Source organism: Sceloporus occidentalis, unplaced genomic scaffold (assembly GCF_023333645.1).
Source record: "Sceloporus occidentalis isolate IW3139 unplaced genomic scaffold, rSceOcc1.0.p SCAF_162, whole genome shotgun sequence".
Lineage (NCBI taxonomy): Eukaryota > Metazoa > Chordata > Lepidosauria > Squamata > Phrynosomatidae > Sceloporus > Sceloporus occidentalis.
Window position 1 is genome coordinate 1605924 of NW_028317142.1, and position 19692 is coordinate 1625615.

At 39.9% G+C, this 19692-nt stretch overlaps 1 protein-coding gene across 1 annotated transcript in view; it reads right to left on the reverse strand.

Moving 5' to 3' along the window:
* The window catches only part of LOC149279558 (piezo-type mechanosensitive ion channel component 2-like), a 185065-nt gene extending 178972 nt beyond the window's left edge, over positions 1–6093 (reverse strand). Inside the window, exon 1 of the mRNA XM_089501059.1 lies at positions 5988–6093. Coding sequence (XP_089357185.1) covers positions 5988–6093 — 106 coding nt within the window. The remainder of the gene's footprint in view (positions 1–5987) is intronic.
* Between the last annotated feature and the right edge of the window lie 13599 nt (positions 6094–19692).

Below are 19692 nucleotides of genomic sequence, written 5' to 3' on the forward strand. Positions count from 1 at the left end.
GTTATACAACAAATTGTGTTGTAGCTTGTTATCTTCCAGGTCTACTCTTCACATTTTGCATTTACTATTGACCCTCTTGTGTGTAGGGAAGGGTCACATTCATCTTCATATACTTGACATGTTATATTTGCTGATGATTCAGTTATGACATTACTGCTACTCTATGTGTAGTTTCGCCTGCATAAAACACAGAACTAATGCAGTGCATGAACGGTCCAGTAACTGAATATACAGCATCAAATGTTGATGACATCTGTCCTCGGAAATTATTTGTCCCTCAGAGAGGGGCTACCACTTTTTGGCCTGGGGCACAGGTAAAGTTAAGAGGCTCCATAATGAGTTGAAATTTTTCATCACACCTGATCTCATGTACAGTTTTTTAGCCCTACGACTAGCCCCACTTACATTTTCATGGTTGATTGGTCCATATTAAAAAGGAGGAGGTGTAGAATGTGCATGAACATCATTTTATTTTTAGTTTTTAATATGGCCTAAATCAGGGCTCGACAAATCCCTAGGCTGACAGCCTGTGATCGCGGGGGCGCTGCTGCTGCTGACTCTGGGCAGACAGCACAGCCACTCAGAGCCCACCCCCGAGCCTGTGATCGATTCTGTAGGCTGAAACCGTTTTCAGCTGCCACAGGCAGCTTCAGGTAAGGGGGTTGAGTGTTGATTGGGCCTGACACAACATCCCCCTGCTGCCTGATCGCTCCATGAGAGCGAAAGTGTAGCGTTAACCCCTTCAATGCCGGCATTTTAGGGGTTAATTCCCGTTTTGTACGGGGCTCTGCTGCTGGTGGTCTGCCTGGAAGCCCAGGCAGGCCAGCAACAGCAAAAACGAGCCCCCACAAGCCCTGTGATGACTCCTGTAGGCATGGAAGCCTACAGCAGTCATCAGAGACTGCCCCCTGCAATGGCTGGTCTATAGACCAGCAATTGCGTCCCAGCTGCCAGAGGCACCGGAAGTTGTATACGCGTATTACGTAGATGTCCCCCGCCGGCCCCGCAAGACACCCGGGAGTCTGCTCTGGTAAGTCTTGGGGGCTGAGGTAAAACGCATCGTGCGGACGGTCACCGGCTGCGGCGATGCGGGTAAACAACCTCCGCAGCCAGTGACCATCCGCACGATGCGCTTAGACAACCTCCCGTGCCGGCACCCCCCCGTGGAAAGTGCTGGCAGGAGAGGCTGTCTAAGCGTATCGGGGAGTAGGATGCAGGTCCCCTGCACCGCTGCGGGGAATCTGTATCCTAACCCCGCTGCCTGCCCAGCGCCCGGGACTGCATGTCCCGGGCGTCGGGCGCTAGACCCCGAATATAGGCCTATATTCGAGCCAATACGGTATATAGATATATATATATCTATATATATATGCGTTAGACATGCATTTGTAACTACATAATATGTACTTATCTCTATGAAGTAAAGACCTTGATTGAAATATAATTTCAAAATAACAGCTAAACTGGCATTTTTTAACTCTTTAATATTAACCCCTGCTGCCGATATATATTAATATCAGACCCTGCTGTTGCTATATATTAATATTAACTCATGCTGCCAGTATATACTAATATTAAACCCTGCTGCCATTATATATTAATATTAACCCCTGCTGCCGATAAATATTTTAATATTAGACCCTGCTTCCGATATATATATTAGACCCTGCTGATAACATATATAAATATTGGACCCCGTTGTCTATATATATATATTAATATTATCCCCTGCTGCCAATATATATTAATATTAGATCCTGCTGCCGATATATATATAAATATAAGACCCTGTTGACAATATATTTTATATTGAAAAAATTGGACCCCAGGAAAGCATTTCCTTGGACCACGCTCCATACCATGCAATCACACCGACTACAGATTAGGAGAAGACTGTCAGAGTCAGTGCAGTCTTCCCTTTTTCTGACCCTACCGTGACATTGAGAGGTCCTCTCCCCTGTAATCATACCCAGATTCCCTTTGTCCCCTCATTCACTTAGCTATACCTCTCTTTTACTTACTCCCTGTAGTTCAGGTATAGATCAAATAAACACATGTAAACAGCACGTGCATGTATAGATCAACTGAGTAAGACATAAAAACTTGTATTTGCAGGTATACATAAATAATGTATGGAAACATATCATAGCAGGTATAGATCAACAAAACACACAAACCCAGCATTGCAGGTATAGATCAACTGGAAATCACATGTAAACTCAGCACTGAAGGTATAGATCAAATAAAAAACACATGGAAACAGCACTGCAGGTATTGATCAACTCAGTAAGACATACAAACCCTGTATTTGCAGGTATATATAAATAATGCATGGAAACATAGCATAGCAGATATAGATCAACAGAATAACACAAAAACCCAGCTTTGCAGGTATAGATCAATTGGAATTCACATAAAACTCAGCTTTAAAGGTATAGATAAAACCCCCTAAATTATAGGCATTGATCACAGGTTTCATACCCTACATGGAACATGACCAGCACCCAGATAACACACATAGGACGTGCCATCTTTGTCCCCAAACAGCCCGCCCTGTGCCATCTTTGTCCCATCAAAACGCTACCTGTGCCACCTTTGTCCCATAAACACCCTGCTTGTGCCATCTTTGTCTTTCCTCAAATTAATTATACATCTATGATACACACAAACACTTTTACAGTCACTAATTCACACTTTCATTCACATAATTCATTAGTTTATTCTCTCGCTCTTTCACACAAACCATTTACACATATTCATTAATGCATTCTCCCAAATTCATTGATTCTCTCACTCACACAATTCTTCCACACATTAATTCATACACTTATGCATTCAGACAATTCATCCACACATTAATTGATTCTCTCACTCATTCACACAATTCATCTACCCCCTCTCCCCCTTCTCACTATCTACCCCCTCTCCCCCTTCTCACTATCTACCCTCTTCCCCCTTTGTAGTTCACTTACCTTACAGAAGTCCGGCGGTGGGAGAGCAAAGCCTCTGCCGCGGTGAGTGGTGCTTCACTGCTGAGTGCCGGATATGACGTCAAATTTGGGCACTCAGCTTGAAATGACAGCACTGGGAACAAGGCAGAGGCCTCGCAGAGGAGAGTGAGGGGTTCTGAGCGGTTGCTGAAAATTTGAGCGACAGCTTGGCGCCCCTCTCTCTCCTCCTTCACTGCAAAATAAAATTAAAGCGTTTCAATTGGGGGGCACAGCATGATGTAGGGGGGCCATGGCCCCCTTGCCGACACTACTGATTCTGGAACCTCCAGGAATAACTTATGCACAGATTCTTGTATCCAGGAGGAAGGAAACAGTAGATAAGATCCACTTGAAAGGGATTCCATTGTACCGTATTTGCTCAAATAGAGGTCTGACTATGAGACTAAGATCCAGATCCCCTGCAGTGCTGCAGGGGACCTGGATCATCCTGTCGGATAACATCAGCTGCTGCCAGCACTTCCACCGGCGTCTATCACCGAGCGCCGGCGAAAGTGCGGACAGCAGCGGAGGTTGCATATGTGCGTACCTTCTCACTGCCGGGATAGCCCGCCCACTCCCGGGGAAGCAGAGCCGGTCGGAGAGATCAGAAGAAAGACCGGGACCCCAGCTGCACTGTGCCGTCCCAAAGTCATCGGCAGATCCGGTAATTTTGTGGAGGAGGCGGGGCCTAGCGGGGTCACACAGTGTCAGAGTGGGTATGTAAGTGGGTATATTAGTGTCTGGGTGTGTAAGTGTCCCCCTATATGCCACTCTGCCCCATGATATGCCTTTTAACCCCCTATATGCCACTCTGTCCCATGATATGCCTTTTAACCCCCTATATGCCAGAGTGGCATATAGGAGGTTCTGGAGGCAGAGTGGCATATAGGAGGTTGAAAGGCATAACATGGAGCAGAGTGGCATATAGGAGGGTAAAAGGCATATCAGGGAGGCAAAGTGGCACATAGGGGGTATAAGGCATTTCTGGGGCAGAGTGGCAAATAAAAGAAAATAAAAACAAACAAAAAGTTTACATGAATTAAACTTTTTTCCTATAGGGTCGTCTTATAATCAGGCTTTTTCTTTTTTTTTATTAATATTCAGCTTTTGGGGGGTCGTCTTATAATCAGGGTCGTCTTATAATCGAGCAAATACGGTATTTTACAAGCTTCTGTAAGGTAATTAGGGGACACATAACTTTCTTTTTAAAATGGCATTTTAAGTTATTATTAATAATGTATTGTTAGATCAACTAATGGAAAGGGTGAAGGTTGTACCAGAAGACATTGTTTTTGGCTAAACAGAATGTGTAAAGTAACAAGTTACAAAATGTTCACGTTCTCAAAGCTACTTTTTTCCTCTTCTCTTTAAATTGTCTTGTCTGTTGAATAACTTATATAAGCAACTGTAAACCCAGGATGAATCATATCTCCAAAACAAGAAGTGTATCTTCTGGGCAACTCACCGCCACATTCTTTACTGAGTTAGGAGCGTTAACACAAAAGCACAACCGAGGACGGGTGCCTGGGACCCACAGCTCTTCTCTAAAGCGCACAAAAGCAGCACAAAGAAGTATACAAGTAGTTGTTTAAACAAGTAATTAACTATAGGAGTGACTTAATTATTGAGTCTATTTATATGGGTTCTTTGGCACTTTATTCAATAAAAAAAATACTTGACATTACCTACATTTGGAGTGTGGGACCTATATACTTCTTTGTGAATCATATCTCCACTATACCTGCACCGGCCCTGAATTCACTTTTTCGTTGTCGTCTACTGAAGTCAAAGGGATTCAATTATAAGTACAATCAACAAACCTTATAGCAGTTTAAATCATGAAAATTGAACATTAAAGCATCAAAATCAAGATGGCTGCCCCACAGCCAGCAATGTACCGTATTTGCTCGATTATAAGACAAGGGTTTTTTCAGAGCAAATGCTCCGAAAAATACCCCTCGTCTTATAATCGGAGTCGTCTTATAATCAGACCTCAAATAGGTCTGACTATGAGACTAAGATCCAGTCCCCTCGCAGCGCTGCAGGGGACCTGGATCCTCCTGTCCCCCCCCCAAAAAAAAAACTTACCGGTGCTTCTGACTCCCTGGTGTGAAGCCGGGGCAGCGGGTAGACGTCGACGCGATTCGCGTAGGCAACTTCCGCTGCAGCCGGAAGGAGGTGCGGTTAGCAGCCTGGGGAAGTCTGGGTCCATCTCGAAGACCTTCCCGGCTCTCAGAGAGGAGAGTTCCCCGCACCGGGCAATTCTCTCTGACAGCCAGAGGACCTCCGCTGCTAACGGCACCTCCTTCCGGCTGCAGCTGAAGTTGCTTATGCGAATCGCATAGACGTCTACCCGCTGCCGCGACTACACACCAGTGAGTCAGAAGCACCGGTAGGTTTGGGGGGGAGTGTTAAATGGGGGATTTAAGGCATTTCTGTAGGAGTGCTTATGAAATGCCTTTTAACCCCTCTATGATATGCCTTTTAACGCCACTCTGCCTCCTGAAATGCCTTATACCTCCCTATATGCCACTCTGCTCCATAATATGCCTTTTAACTCCCTAAATGCCAGAGTGGCATATAGGGGTATAAGGCATAACTGGGGGCTGTCACAGATCCGGCTCCCGGCGTTGGCGGGCGGACTGCTACTCGCAGATGTCGGATGCCCAATCTCACGGCTCCCAGCACCGGCGGGCAGATCGCCGCTCGCGGACGCCGGGTTCCCGATTCCATGGTTCCCGGCACCGGCGGGCGGATCGCTGCTCGCGGATGCCGGGTTCCCGATCCTATGGTTCCCAGCACCGGCGGGCGGATCGCTGCTCGCGGATGCCGGGTTCCCGATCCCTCGGTCTCTGGTACCGGTAGGCGGATTGGCGTCCACGGATGCCGGAGACCCGAGACTCCTCCCCGGAGCTCTGTTGCCTGCAGGCAAAGACTCTGCCGCCGGCGCAGGACTCAAGGGGTTGAGTCTGGGGATTCCCCAGTCGGTATACTTACCTCTTCTCCTGGCGTTGTCTGCAGGAACTCTGGAGGCGCGGCTATGTCGCGTGGTTGGTATCGGGACGGTGATGTACGGCTGGAGGGTCGGTCGTGATGTCACCATGGAGGCGGGGTTTTTGATTGGCGGCGGCTTTAAAAAGCCGGAAATCCGTTTCTCCTGCACCCTGTTGTGGTCCTATACTTAGTTTGCTGCTGTGTTCCTGATCTTCGTTACCATCGACCCTTTGCTTGCCTCACTACTCTTTGGATTTTGATTCTGTACCTCTGCCCGTGTACCAGTTTGACTTCCCGCTCCGTGTCTCGACCCTCTGGCTTGTACTACTACCTGTTCAGTGTCAACCCCTTTGGCTCCATTCTACCTGTGGGGTTCGTCTGGAGATTCCTTCACCTTATCTACTCAGTACCAATATTTACCTGCCCACACTTCGCCTCCTTACTGTTGGGATCCTCTAAGTCCTGGTTCTCTGTTGCTAAGGGCCCCTCTCTTGGTATCAGGGGATTGGGCAGAATTACTCCTGCGGTGAGTGCCATTGTGCTGGTGGTCGTGACAGGGGCAGGTTGGAAAATAAAATGAAATAAAAACAAAATATTTTTCTCAATCATAGCTTTTATTTAAAAAAAAAATAGTTTACATAGTTTACATGAATTAACATTTACTAGTAAAACTTTTTTCCTATAGGGTCAGGCTTTTTCTTTTTTTCCTAAATTAATATTCAGATTTTGAGGGGGCGTCTTATAATCGAGCAAATATGGGATTTAAATTTGGATCTGCCCTAGGAATACCCAGGGCAGCCCCCTAGCTGCCTCCTTAGAGGTAGCCATCTTCACTGCATTAAAAACTAAAGTGCACCTTTATGACAGGGTATACCAGGATATGACATTATATTCCAGCGTTCCTTGTCTTAAGGGTACTGCAAACCTTTTAATGCAGTCTACAGAGGCTGAGCTGGCGCATAGTGTAAGCAGCCCATTAAGCATCAACTCACATGGAAACCTGATCACCCAAGAAGGCAATCTGAACCCCGGTTTTGCAGCAGAGGAATGCCAACACCCAGGCCCTGACACACTAGGCCTAGTCAGCCTAGACCAGGATACATCACTCCCCACAGCACATACATGAGTTTCTAACGTGTACATAATTTCTAAAAAAAAAAATTACATGTTGCCCCATATATGATATTCTGGCCAAAAATTATCAATCTGCTTCACATTCCCCAAACAGTAAATTGTTTGAAGCAATATATTACAATATAGAAATTGAATGACTCTAATTTGAAGCATCTAAGGCTAGTTTAATTTCACTAAATACCAATCACAAAATATAATAGCTGTAAATATTTTAAATCTTGCTAATGCTTTAAATACTAAGAAGGAATAATAATTACCCCAAAATGTTTTTTATTTTTCACTTGAGAGAAATGCAATGTTGAGTATTGTTATGGCCTATTATGTTTTACTTTCCTTTCCAGGTATACACCACATTTGTGTACACAGAATGCTATTTATTAGGAAGAAAACTACTTGCCCATTGCATATAATATTTTTAAACTGGGCAGAAATGGAGCTGTTTAAAAATTAATTCATCCAAAAACTCAATAAAATAATTTATAAAAAAGTAATGACCCATTTTGGAATTATGATTGGCTTGCAAAATATAATGACAAAATCCAGTTTTTACAGTTAGTAATGCAATGGTTTGGATTTTATTTTGGTTTTCCACTGATCTATCCAGACATTTAAAAAAAGGCTAAAGCATTTATGTAGTCATTTCAGAAAGTAAAAGATATTTGCTATAAAAACAGAACACTATGTTTGCTAAAAAAACATGGAGTAATAATAAATATTGGGGTAGCATATTGTTCATAAATTTTCAATAAGATTTATTAAGGTAATGAGAATATTGCATAATTTAACTGTATTCAGCTTCTTGTATTTAATACAGTTTAGGACTGATCGATCTATATTCAAATTTCATATTCGTCCCTTTTAGGTAGTAGCCTTTCGTGTCCTAGTAACAGTGTACAATTTGTGAAGATATAATTGTAATGCACGTAAAACAGAATTGCTCATGAGGATTATTCAATGGACAAGACAATATATAAAGAAAAAAGATCTCCAAGCAGAATCATCAGGATGAGTTTTTAAAAATAGCTGGTTCGAGAGAGTGAAAGAGAGATCTGATACATACATTATATTTATTTAACTTGCATTTTATCTTGCTACTAACCAAGCTTAATGTGTAGAAACAGAACATATCAATTAAAGTATGAGTGATAAGCCATGATTATGTCCAACTTGGCATAAAGGCTTTTAGTAAAAACAGGTTATTTCCAGTGGCATATTCTGATGCAAAATTGGGGGCAGATCAGCTTATGGGACCTTATCAGGCTCTTGGTGTGCTGCTGAAGGGCTGGCTATAAAGGAGATGTCTGGTTTTCCCAACTGGCCCGTTTACACGTTCATGGTTAATGCTTAGCTGTCAGGATTTGCCCAAGCACTAAGTAAATAGACAGCGCCCAACATAAACAAATAATATTGAAAGGTAAGCAAACCCTAAAAGTATATAAATGCAGATTTCCGGGTGCTGTGGAAATGACTGACATATACACAATTAGCAAATTTTATTTAAAAGCACCTATTTTAGGCATAAATATTGGGTATTCCGTCACACGATATGGCCATATCTTGCTTAGCCCACCACTACATCAAAGTAACTCAATTTTGGCGAGTGCTATCTTATTTTCCATGACATTGTTGCTTGCCACGGAGCTGAATCAGTGAGACGGCATTAACCCACTGAGACAGTCGTACAACGTAAAGCCCTGTTTGGACACCATTAATGAGGCACCTGTGTGGAAAGTGGGGTCCTAAACCCTAAGGTTGGGACCCATCAGAACTCCAATTGTTCCATTTGCTCCTCTGCTTATCCAGCCCTGACTGCTAGCTATTTGCAAAGGTTTTCTATTGGGAGCACATTCTAATGTTAAGGTTCCTCTGGTTAAATTGGGTTGATCTGTTTTCTTTTGTATTTCATCTTTATTTGAAATATGTTATGCATTATTGAGAATCTCAGTCAATGCATTTCTCTTAAATTCATCTTTTTTATGAAGCCATCACTGTTACTAGATTTGGCGTATCATTTTTACTGAGCTATTATGAGCTATGAACTGTTCTTTAGTACCATGACTGCTAATATCAATCTATCGAATCGGAAACTGTAATGACATCTCCTATTAATCCAGTATTGGCTACAACCAGTAAAACTGACATCAGTGGCCAGCATGTCATAAGATTTCTTGTAACTAATAACCTGTCTGACTCAAAAACCAGCCTGCTGATTAGATGTTAGGAGATGTAGTGTCATTGAAAAATATTTCAAGAATTCTGAATCCATAAAATGCAGCAATCAATGAATACAAGCAAGGAGAAACCACCAGCAGGGCTTCTGTACATGGCCACTAGGTCATATATGTAAGCATTTTTATTTCATGCTACAGATGATAACAGATTTCAACCTCCCACTTTATTCCCTTTATGGATTATGGATTAAATTACTGTTTTCACATAACTCCATTGGCAGTTAGGCCATACTGTCTGTTGGACTATCAAATAACTATTTTGTGTATCCTATCAAATAACTATTTTGTGTAATTTACACTGGCATATCTAGAGTATTTGGCACTGGGGCAGAACTTATAGTTGGTAACCTGTCCACTTTACTCACTCTTTCATGCTATTTACGCACTCTTTCTGGCAATGTCTCCCTACCTTCTCCGAAGAACATTTTGTCTCTGTCTCTTTTCCTGCAGTCCTGCTTTGTCTATGGCCTCTTCTTCTGTCTTCTTTCTTCTATCTTTTTTTCTTCACCCACTTCTCCCCTGTTTCAGCTCTGTTGACCAGGCCTCCTGGGGAGCTTCCTCAAAAGGAAAGAGCCTCCACAGATACCCCCTTCCCCTATTGGATGAACCTGGGAGAGGCTGTCCATGTGGTGTACAAAGACAGAAGAGGAAGAAGGTGCAAGAGAAAAAGCAGAGCTACGGGTTCTGTTTGCCAGTGTCTCATCCCCATAGGTGGCCCCAAAGGTTGACCCCCCCAAGTATGCCTCTGGTAAATTGAACGATTCTTCTTGTTCATGGTTACTGAACATTTTTATTTAATCCGCTAGGCGTTTCATTTCCCTGTTTCAATATTACACAATTGAGAATCCTTGTTTGTATCAGCAAGGCATGCATAATTCATGCTACTTAATTTGCCTCTTCTTTTAACATTTCCTGTTCAGAAATCTATAAATATTGTAAATAATGAATTACTGTTTAGTAAATCATAGGGCTGTGTTGATATCTTTCGTATTTATAGATCCTAAAATGCTTAGTTGGAAATTAAAGAAAACTAGGTTTTCTTATATAATTACTCAAACACAGTATTATCATGTGTCTGATAATTCTCCTATCAACCTATTTGCTTAATTTTAACTTCTTTAACAATTGATGTGCCAGGCATCTTATGGAAATGCATCCCCTTTACGACAATGTGCCTGGAACGTCATGCAGTTAAACGAGCATAGAAAGCAATCGACATCGAGGCATTCAGAAACACCCCAAAAAATTAAGGGCCCTGTTAGACTGCTATATTCCTTTCAAATATGGCTGCTCCCGACAGTGGGGGGGGGAGTGTTTAGGAGGCAATCAGCGATTACCTCCTAAGCTCAAAAAGTGTTGCTGAAATATAGAGGCATTCAGCAACACAAAAAACTCAGGGGCCTTGTTTCATCGCACTTAGTAGCGTTTCAAAACGCCACCTGACATTGAATTCTAGCAAGATGGTGGCATCCATTCAAAATAAGAGTTTCCAGAGGGTCTCTCCAGGTACTCCAGCCAACCATGTAGGTCAGTGGAGCCCAGCTCACTAATCACTGTGTCATCAGGAAAATAAAATAATAATAATAAAAATGTAAAAATAGTTCCAAAAAATTAAAATTAATAAAATAAAAAATATTATCTAATAATTATCATGACACTATAAGGGGAACTAAATTAAAAAAATGTAAAAAATTGGCACGGAATCTTCTCGAAAATCCTGGCATGGAAAGAGTTAAAACACCAGCATTTGAGTGTGTAGTTTTCAAAAATATATGGTTTGATAATGTGAAAAGTGAAATGGCTAGTTTCAAAGATGTCACAGACAAAAACTGAAAAACCAGCAAACCTATGCATGAGTGATCTCACTGTACTGTGAGTACTGTACTGGAAATGTTGCTGAACATATATTGTTGTTTGGCAGTGATGTATACCAGAAGCTATAAATTCATATCTCAAGTACAATTTATGTGAAAATTAACACACAAAAAAAGGCTGGTGGTAGAATTAGTGCATGGGCAGTTTTTAAATACTAGCAGTCAAAATGCCCATGGGTGTCTAGTTTTCCAAAGTGTATGATCTGTTCGGATAAATTGAAGTGGCCAGCTTCAAAGGTGTTCCAAATAACATATGGGGCAGGACGACCAGATGTCAAAATTCCAGTGCTCATTTCCAAAATGTTTCCTTTTAGCCCCCAAACAACCAGGCAAACCTATGCATGGGGGTTATCGCTGTACTCAGGCGATGTTGCTGAACACATATTGTAGTGTGTGGCATATACCAGGAGGTATAATTTCATGCCTTAAGTACAATGTGTGGAAAAAACACACACAAAATTTATCAACATTTTAAGTACCCTGGGGTGTCTAGTTTTCAAAAAATATGGTAACCTGAACTGACCAGCTTTAAAGATGTCATAAATGGGAGAGAATGGGGGTAGAATGACCAGATTTTAAAAAATGGTTCTGAAATAGCAAAATTAAATAAATAAAAACATTGGGTATTTCTAATTTATTTTTTAGTAAATTACATATGATCAAAATAATGGTATCTAAAGAATATTTAATTTGTGTGGGTACACTAAAATTACAGCTAAACAATGCAGAAGCGTTAAAACTAATATTACAAAAACTAAAAACACAGCTCTGCCTTAAGGGGTTAAAGTAAGTATATTATTGGGTAATAATTCAGAGGCAATGTGTTAGCAGTCCATATAGGTCAAGGAAATGCTAGTTCCAAGCAGCAAAAACATTTCTCTGGAATTCAGTTGTTCACCAATGCCTACTACCTGCAAAATATCAGAAGTCCACACTTTAGTATTTACATTACATCCAGTTCCTCTCTTCCATCTTGTTTTTGAAGGTATATTTTTATTGTGTCGAAAACCAAGAACCCAAGAAATACAAATGTTTCTGATGGCTATTGTTGCTATTCTCTGCATCTGTAACATCCTATGTTAGAGAAGCAATCTTTGTAGTGCTTAAGCATACACCTTCTATGTAAGTGGAAAGATTGGTTGATTGTTAACCCATTATTATCCATGGTCTCTTTGATATTTATGCATTTTCTTAGGATAACAATATCTTTACGTTTAGCAGTTGGCTAGTGTGGGCTATTCATAATCAGATCACAAATCTCAGAAAACATCTCCTCAGTCACTTGTTATTTTGTTATAAGAATATTGACTCATGATAAATAGTATTGTCCTACTGATGTGTTTGCAATTTAAGCCAAATTCAACAGCATCAATTTTAATGAACACTCAGTGAGCATTGGTAACAGATCAATTATCGTGTGAAAAAAGAAATGTCTTTATTCTATGGCTCATGTCTGTCTTGAGATACTTCTGAAATTATTTTAAAACATAAATAATTTGACACTATAATTTGCCTTTACCAGTTATATTCTGGCCTCTATGTTATTAACTGTGTAATTACAAAGTTCACTAAGCTGGTTTTATAGGTATGCACCACGTCAAGATTCTGACAAGTTCATTCATACAAGGGGTCCATAAATGCCTATACCCACTTTTGATATAGTTCCAAATAAAATACTCCTTTTGTAAATTTTAAGGTTGAGTGTAACAGATTTTTAATAATTGGAAACAGAAGTGAGTACACCCCTCACATTTTATAAATATTTTATTATATATCTTTTCATGTGACAACACTGAAGAAATGACACTCTGCTACAATGTAAAGTAGTGAGTGTACAGCCTGTATAATGTCAGATATGTTATGATAGAAAACATGTATTCCATATATTCTGTACTTTACATGAACACAAAATGGAGTCAGATCCATTTTATTTTACTTAATCATGTAGTGATGATTTCTTTTTGTCCTTGTTCCCTCTATAATAGAGAACAAAGGAGTATTCATGTATAATGATGTTTCAGCGTATATATGATACAATTAATGTTATCTTCCATGAGAAAGTTAAGGAGTAGACGCTGCATATCTTTAGAAATGTAACTTGGAATGGGGGATACATGGTAAGACTACCAAGGCCTGAGTTACTATCTAGGAGGTAACACCTGGCGATTAGGGTAACCAAGGATAAATTCCAAACACATATTTAATGGTTTTAAGTTAATTCTTAGACCAGAGCGTCTCTCACAGGTAAATTAAGAAATTACAACGGTGTAAATATGAGTAGAAATCCTAATTTTAATGGGTAAAACCCACCGTTATGATTGGAGAATTCCAATCAAGAGGTGGAGGCTATGATAATAAGCTCTGTTTTTAAGCTTATGTCTTGGATAATTAAAAAAAAAAGAGGGACCTTAAAAAGATCGCACCCTGAAACAGACAGACCCGGACGGACTTATTCACCAAATTTACCCCAGAGAATTGGAATCTTAAGATTCTGGCACCATATTTCACTCTTGGAGTTACTTTGAGTTCTAACCTATATAACTGGTAGAAAGTTATTTTCTTTTCCACTTAATTTCTTGCCAATGAACCTGGATTAACTTCTACAAGTACCAGTTGGACAACAGCAACAAGTGGTGGTAATTATAATTGTTTTATTATTCTGAATAGAGATGAATTTAGTCTTCTTCGTATAGAATTCCCTGTTTCTGGGAAGTACTATATTGCATTATTGTATATGGCGGCTTGTGAGACTGCAGCTTATAACCCGTGATAATAACAATAATGAAAAGGTATTTTTACCTATAGATGAAGTTTGACATCATTTGCATCTATTAGGAATTTCACTAATACTCGTAGACATTATTAAATTATTTTTAATTTGTCATATTAGTTAAACTAATATAAGAGAGATAGTGATATCTTTATTACTGCCCTGATTATTATAAATTTTTGGTTGCTGAGTGGACTGGAAATTAATTGTGTGTTAAACTCATATAGTACTAATTCATATTGATAACTATCGATAATATATTGTATTTAAATTGATTCAATTTTGACATGTTTTAAGAACTTTGTGTTTTATATTATGCACTGTGTGACTCATACATAGATTTTATAAATTGTATTCACAATAAATAAATATTTTTGATTGACTATCGTGGCGATATCTATCTAATTTGAATTATAATTTTCGGCGATCTGAAAGAATTTAGGATCGGAGATAAAATATAGGGTATCTCCTTAAATTCATATTGTGGATGTGGTACTACAATATTTGATAGCGTCGTTATTTTGCGTATGTGATAAAATATTGGTTTTGCCTATTTTGTCTCATTAATATCCCTAACAATAACAGTGTAAATTTGCTGTCCACTTTGACGGACAGACATTGACGGTGGTACAGCATTACACTTAACACTATATACTGAGGCAGACATTGACGGTGGTACAGCGTAATCCCTATCACTATACATTGAGCCAGACACTGATAAAAGTGCAGCATAACTCCTGTCACTATATACTAACCCAAACATTGATGTGGTGTAGGCCTACCACTTCATTGTCTGGCTTAGGGATGCACCAAAACGAAAATTCTGGACTGAAACCGAAAATCCAGCATTTACCTGTCCGAAACCAAATAAAAAACCATAAAAAAATCTCACACTTTTATTTAAAGTAAGTAACACAGCAAAATAGGACAAAATAAATAACAATATTAATATATTATATATATATATATATGATTGTTAACAGCACACTCCTATCATGCCCAGACATACCCAGATTCCAGCATGTACTAGCTGACTTGGCATGATAGGCGTGTGATTGCTGTTAGCAATTATATATATATATATATATATATATATATATATATATATATATAGTTATTATTATTGTTCACATGTGAACTCAGCACTGGAGGCACAGAATCAGACATACAAATCCCGTGTTTGCAGGTATACAATAATAATGTATGGAAACATAGCAAGAGATAAAACTACAGGCATAGATGATAGGTTGCACAACCCAAAGCCAGCTTTGGCGTCCACACTGCCCACATAGAACCTGACCAGCACCCAGATTACACACATAGGATTTACCATCTTTGTCCCCAAACAGCCCAGCATGAGTCAACTTTGTCCCCAAACAGCCCGGCCTGTGCCATCTTTGTCCCATAAACACCCTGCCTGTGTCATCTTGGTCCCCAAGGCTCAAACATCCTGCTTGTGCCATCTTTGCCTTTCCACAAATCTAATTCACACGTTCATTCACATAATTAATTCACACAATCATTTATTCTCTCTCATTCACACATTTACACATTTATTAATGCATTCTCATAAACTCATTAATTATCTCCCTCATTCAGACAATTGATCCACACGTTCATTCATTCTCTCACTCATTCTCACTATCTACCTTTCCCCCTTCTCTACCCCTTCTCACTATCTACTCCCTCTCCCTGCTTTCTCACTATCTACCCCTCTCTTCTCACTATCTACCCCCCTCCCTCCTCACTATCTATCCCCCTCTCCCTCCTCACTATCTACCCCTCTCTCCCCCCTCCCTTCTCACTATCTACCCCCTCTCCCCCTCATTATCTAAATCCCCTCCCTCCCCACTATCTACCCCTCCCTCACAACTATCTACCCCTCCCTCCCCACCATCTACCCTCTCCCCCTTTGTAGTTAAAGGTTTTGGACTTACCATCCAAAAGTCCTGCGGTGGGAGCACGACGCCTCCATCCTTCTGCTCTGCCACTGCTTCCTGCTCTGCCGCTGCGCTGCTTCACTGCTGAGCGGCGAAATATGACGTCATATTTCGGCACTCAGCATGACGTGCCGGCACCGCGCCGTGTAAAAAAAAAAAATAAAGTGACGAGGCTGCCGGTGATCCGGGACATGTGGTCACCCTAGCCCGTGGCACCCCCTGACGACCAACCCGCCCCCTGCTAGGTACGCTACTGCTTTGTACGCCTATAAAGGTATTACATTAAAATCAGCGGTTTCCAGCTACAGTAGTCATTTACAACATTAACAACACCTACACTGTATTTCAGATCCATTTTATGTTATTTTAATGGACAAAATTTTTATTTCTTTCAAAAACAAGTGACCCCAAATGTTTGAACAGTAGTGTACATACATAACATAGTACTGTTCGCCAAGGGCAAACATAACAAAAAAAAGAGAGTTTCACAGGTTTACACTGTGAAAAATGTATGCCAAACAGCAATGAAGCCTTTTAAAGTTCACACAAATCTTTTTCATACTATTCCCATGGAAAACTGAGAACTTATTCTATTGAATGTGTGGTCTAAAACATATATAAGGATTTCCATGGATCATTAGGTTTTTCACTGTCAAAAGGTTAAACTATAAAACATTCCCGTTATTACTGTCGATGACCCTTGAGTGATGTTAATGCATGCTGCCTGGTTCTGATAACCACTTTCCAAAACCTCAAGATCATGACAAGTACAGATGTTAGCCTAACAAGTGCATTAGTGGGAAGTCGGGAGAATGTGACCCTGTGTATCCCATCTACCTGTGGAAGCCATTACCAAACGTTGAAACTCACTCCACATGCTAATGCAAAACTAATGAAGTTTGATTCACCTTGTCTAGAGACCTAATGTACTTCCTTCAGTGGAATCACATCATCTTGGGTTTTGGATTTCAAAAAGGTAATGCAATGTAAGGTGGTGGAAAGAGAATGCTCTTTTAAATAGAAAGTGTTTTTTGTAGAGATAAGCAAAACAAAGTAGTTTTTTGCATGGGTAAGCAAAACTTATTTACTCAATCAGTGCACTCTTCAATTTAAAAAAAAAAATGTTAATCATGCACATTATTGATCCAATTCCTAAGTACGTTTTACCTTTTTTATGATTTCAGATATCTGACCTGACATCAGCAGTGTGCAAGATCACATCGGGGGCCCTAGTGACCCACTGTTCACTGGAGATATGAGGGATGTCACTTGTAACCACTCCATTTATACTACGGATCGTCTCCATAGAATGTTGTTCCCCTTCCAGTTCTTATGAAGTGGAATCCATAACACATTCCTGTGCTCATCTCCTTGGCAAACATCCCTATGCTACATGCTCTATTTTATTAAGATGAAAGCCACTTGAAAAGTTAGAACAACATGGTGTTTTGCTCACTATCTCACTCCATTCATTCATAATGTATTTTTATGGAATACGTTTTCCCAGGGTTTTACTCTACATACATAAACCTACCTAATATCTTTCTTATATATATGTAATATATATATATATATATTTCTTATATCCCAACCATCTCAGTAACAAAAACACATGAGTCCCGAAGTACCTACTGTTTTCAATCTTTTTCTTAGAATTTGTGACTGTGTAAATTATTCCTACAGTTATATGGTATCGTCAGCAACTTTAAAGTCTGCCAATACATACATTCTGATTTCTCAGATTATGTTAAACTGTAGAAAATTTTGGTTGAATCCTATGGTGCTTTGTCATTACCTTATTATTTTAAGCACTTACTGCCTCTTCTGCTAGTCTCTTTCGTAACTTCATCAACTACTTGTTCCCATTGATCTGTGGGTATCTTTTCTTAGATGGCCTTGAGGTTTGCAAGCAAGCCATGAGCTTGGCCAACCCCTGGCAATTGGTATCAATCCAAAAAGATTGATGCAAGGAACCATAAATAGGAGAAAAGGTGTTGCAATCCCCACTTCTTCATGATGTGGATTTGCTGAGGGCCCTAACTTCCTAGATAGATTGTGACCATATCACTCTAAAGTCTTTCTAGGACAGTTTTTAACCTGTGTGCGCTTTTTGCTTTCTCATTTTGGTACATATGTCTAATAGAATAGATTAAAAACTAAAACACAATGATTTAGAGGTTTTATCATAATTACAGTGAAGCTGTTGCCACCTACTACTTTAGTATAAAATAGCCTAGACAACATTGCTTTTTATAACAGACATAGGTAGGTGCAGTAGCTAACACAATTAAGCATCTTTAATTTATGTATTTACAATATAGTTTGATAAAAAAAAACAATTATATACATGTTACACTTATCAATTAAATTGCTTTAAAGAATTTTTAGCTCAGTGTTTATTTTCTGAAGCATCTTCCTAGAACACAATCAAGATGCAATCATCTGTGACTGTAAATTGATGTCAGAGGTGAAGTCGGTGAAGTATTCCAATCTCTAAAAGCAACGGGTGAGTTTTATAAATATAAGCTATTGCTCATCATAAATAAGTAATTTGTGGAAACCTCTCATACTGCCCAACAAAGGCACTAGCCTATTCTGAGAATAAAACCCACTTGGCGTACTTTCTTGTTTGTGGTAGAAAGCAAATACGATTTTACCTACATCTTTGCTTATGTGAAAAAAAGAACTGAGTAGTTTAATGAGCAAACCTTCTGTGAAGAGGCTACCCTGTGGTGTAAAATGATTTATTTTAGGAAACATCTATGCCAATGCGCTACTCTAAATGAACCACAGTCCACAAAGAGTTCAAAGCTTACAGTTACTCTATGTCAGTAGGGATTTGTGCGTGTGGTTCTATACATGAAAATATATTATCATTTATCATTTTTTTGGATTACTTATGTTGTGCTTACCACCACTCATTAATATTTACATACATACATCCTATCTACCCATTGTACAGCACTAAGGAATAGGATGGCGAGATAAAAAACAATAAATAATAACAATACTGTGCTGTTATGTTTTTCCAATTTCTTTCTTTGACTGTTCATCATTTTGCTAGTAAATCCTGAAGTAGTTACTATTAATCTTTAATTACAGTACGATAGGATCTGCTTAATTCTAATAACCTGAATGGTTTCTGAATGTTTCTGTGCATATGGCCACATTAGCTGGGATATGCCTGGCACAGGCTTGCCCTCTCCTTCCTGACACATAGTGGGTCCTGAATCCTGACACCTAATAACCTGTGTCTTCAAAAGGCAACTCATATGTAAGTTCTTGAGGTCCTGTTCACTTGACTCACTAACTTCTAGTATTACATAAGTTATGGTGGGTAAAGGTGATGGAAACCCTTCCATTTAAATTTAAGGGGTAGTAGAAGTATTATTAACCACTCATCTACAGACACCAGACAAGCCAGAAGGCTTGTTTTTCCCTCAGAAATCTCATGGCGCTGCCACAACCACAAGGGATTCTGGGTAGGCACATGCAAATAAGGTTAACAATTATCACCTTTGCCTCTATATCCACTTTATACATGGATCCCTTGAAAGTAATTGCCTGCTGTACAGGACGGCCTTTAGAGAAAACTCAGGGAGCGGTGCACTAGCCAGGTCACCACCCATGGACAGCTGTTTCGTCCTTCATGGGACTCGTCAGCATGAGGTTGTAATACTGGCTTAATAGTGGAGACAAAATTCCACGTTTTTCTGGATCTACTATTTCTGAATTTTTTCTGGAAGTTGCTTCCTGAAT